We start from the raw sequence: 1,119 nt of genomic DNA, 5'->3' as shown, positions 1-1,119 counted from the left end.
CTGTCCTGATGGAACGTCATCTAGAGCTACTCAAATGATCTCATCTATTGTTGAGATTCCACCTCACTCGACTTACAATACTCAAGGGATGAATAACCCCGTCATCCCACCACTTGGGTCTCATCTAATCTCTACTCTAGGGGCGAATCATCAAAACTCGATGATATGGATAGAAAATACATCCTAAAGACACAATAAATGTTGCATTAATTACACTTGGGCTTCTTGTCTGAAGTCTAGTACCACCTGCAAAGTGACTACCAAAGCTACCCCATTTATGCTGGCTTACGGAGCCGAGGCCGTGGTGCCCCTCAAGATCACTCATGGATCCCCTAGAATCGAAGCTTACGAGCCAGAGGCTAATGAAGAAGGCGTGTGGCTCGCTCTCAATCTCATTGACGAGGTCAGAGATGAGGCCAACACCCGTAATGCAGAACATCAACAAAGAGCCTCCCTCTATTACAATAGAAGGGTTAAAGAAAGGTTCTTTCAACAGGGAGATTTGGTTCTAAGGAAAACTGAGGCATCATGTGTAGGGGAGAGACGAAAATTAGCCCCTAACTGGGAAGGACCTTATAAGGTCCGAAAGACATTAGGACGAGGATCCTACAAGTTGGAAACCTTGAACGGTGATGAAGTTTCCCGCACTTGGCACCCTTCAAACCTGAAGGTTTATTATGTTAAGGAAATTTGTGATGTGTTCCTAGTACTTAGTATTGAGCTTATAAATAAGGTTGACAAAATCATCTCATGTAAGGATTGAAGCCACTTCTCGGAGATATTATCTATTTATGCAAGTTTATTTCTATCATCTTGTCTACCAATTTATTTAAGTACGAGCATCTAAAGAATGCAAGTCCCGAAGGACCAAATGCCAAAAATAAAAGATAAGTATGAAACAAAATCGAGCGAAGTACATAAATAAAGATCCCGAAGGATCACGAGTTAAGTCCCGAAGGACCAATAGGTTACAAACCAATATAGTTCAAATAAGCAAGTTCTAAAATAAAGGCCACATATGGCGAACAAAGCCATGCAAGGCCACAACAGTCACTCATCGGAAGAATCCTCCCCTTCGCCATCCTCCTCCTTGTCCGAGACTCCCTCAAAAGAACAACT

At 42.4% G+C, this 1,119-nt stretch overlaps 1 protein-coding gene across 1 annotated transcript; it reads left to right on the top strand.

Annotated features, from left to right (window-relative positions):
* The first annotated feature begins 277 nt into the window (after positions 1-277).
* On the top strand, positions 278-763 carry LOC141674096 (uncharacterized). The gene has a single exon (XM_074480820.1). It carries the CDS (start codon positions 278-280, stop codon positions 761-763), a length of 486 nt encoding a protein of 161 aa, XP_074336921.1.
* The last annotated feature ends 356 nt before the right edge of the window (positions 764-1,119 follow it).

The sequence above is a fragment of the Apium graveolens genome, chromosome 7 (genome assembly GCF_009905375.1).
Source record: "Apium graveolens cultivar Ventura chromosome 7, ASM990537v1, whole genome shotgun sequence".
Classification (NCBI taxonomy): Eukaryota; Viridiplantae; Streptophyta; class Magnoliopsida; order Apiales; family Apiaceae; genus Apium; species Apium graveolens.
Note: the sequence above shows the minus strand (reverse complement) of the source record. Positions and strands in the feature narration are given on the sequence as shown.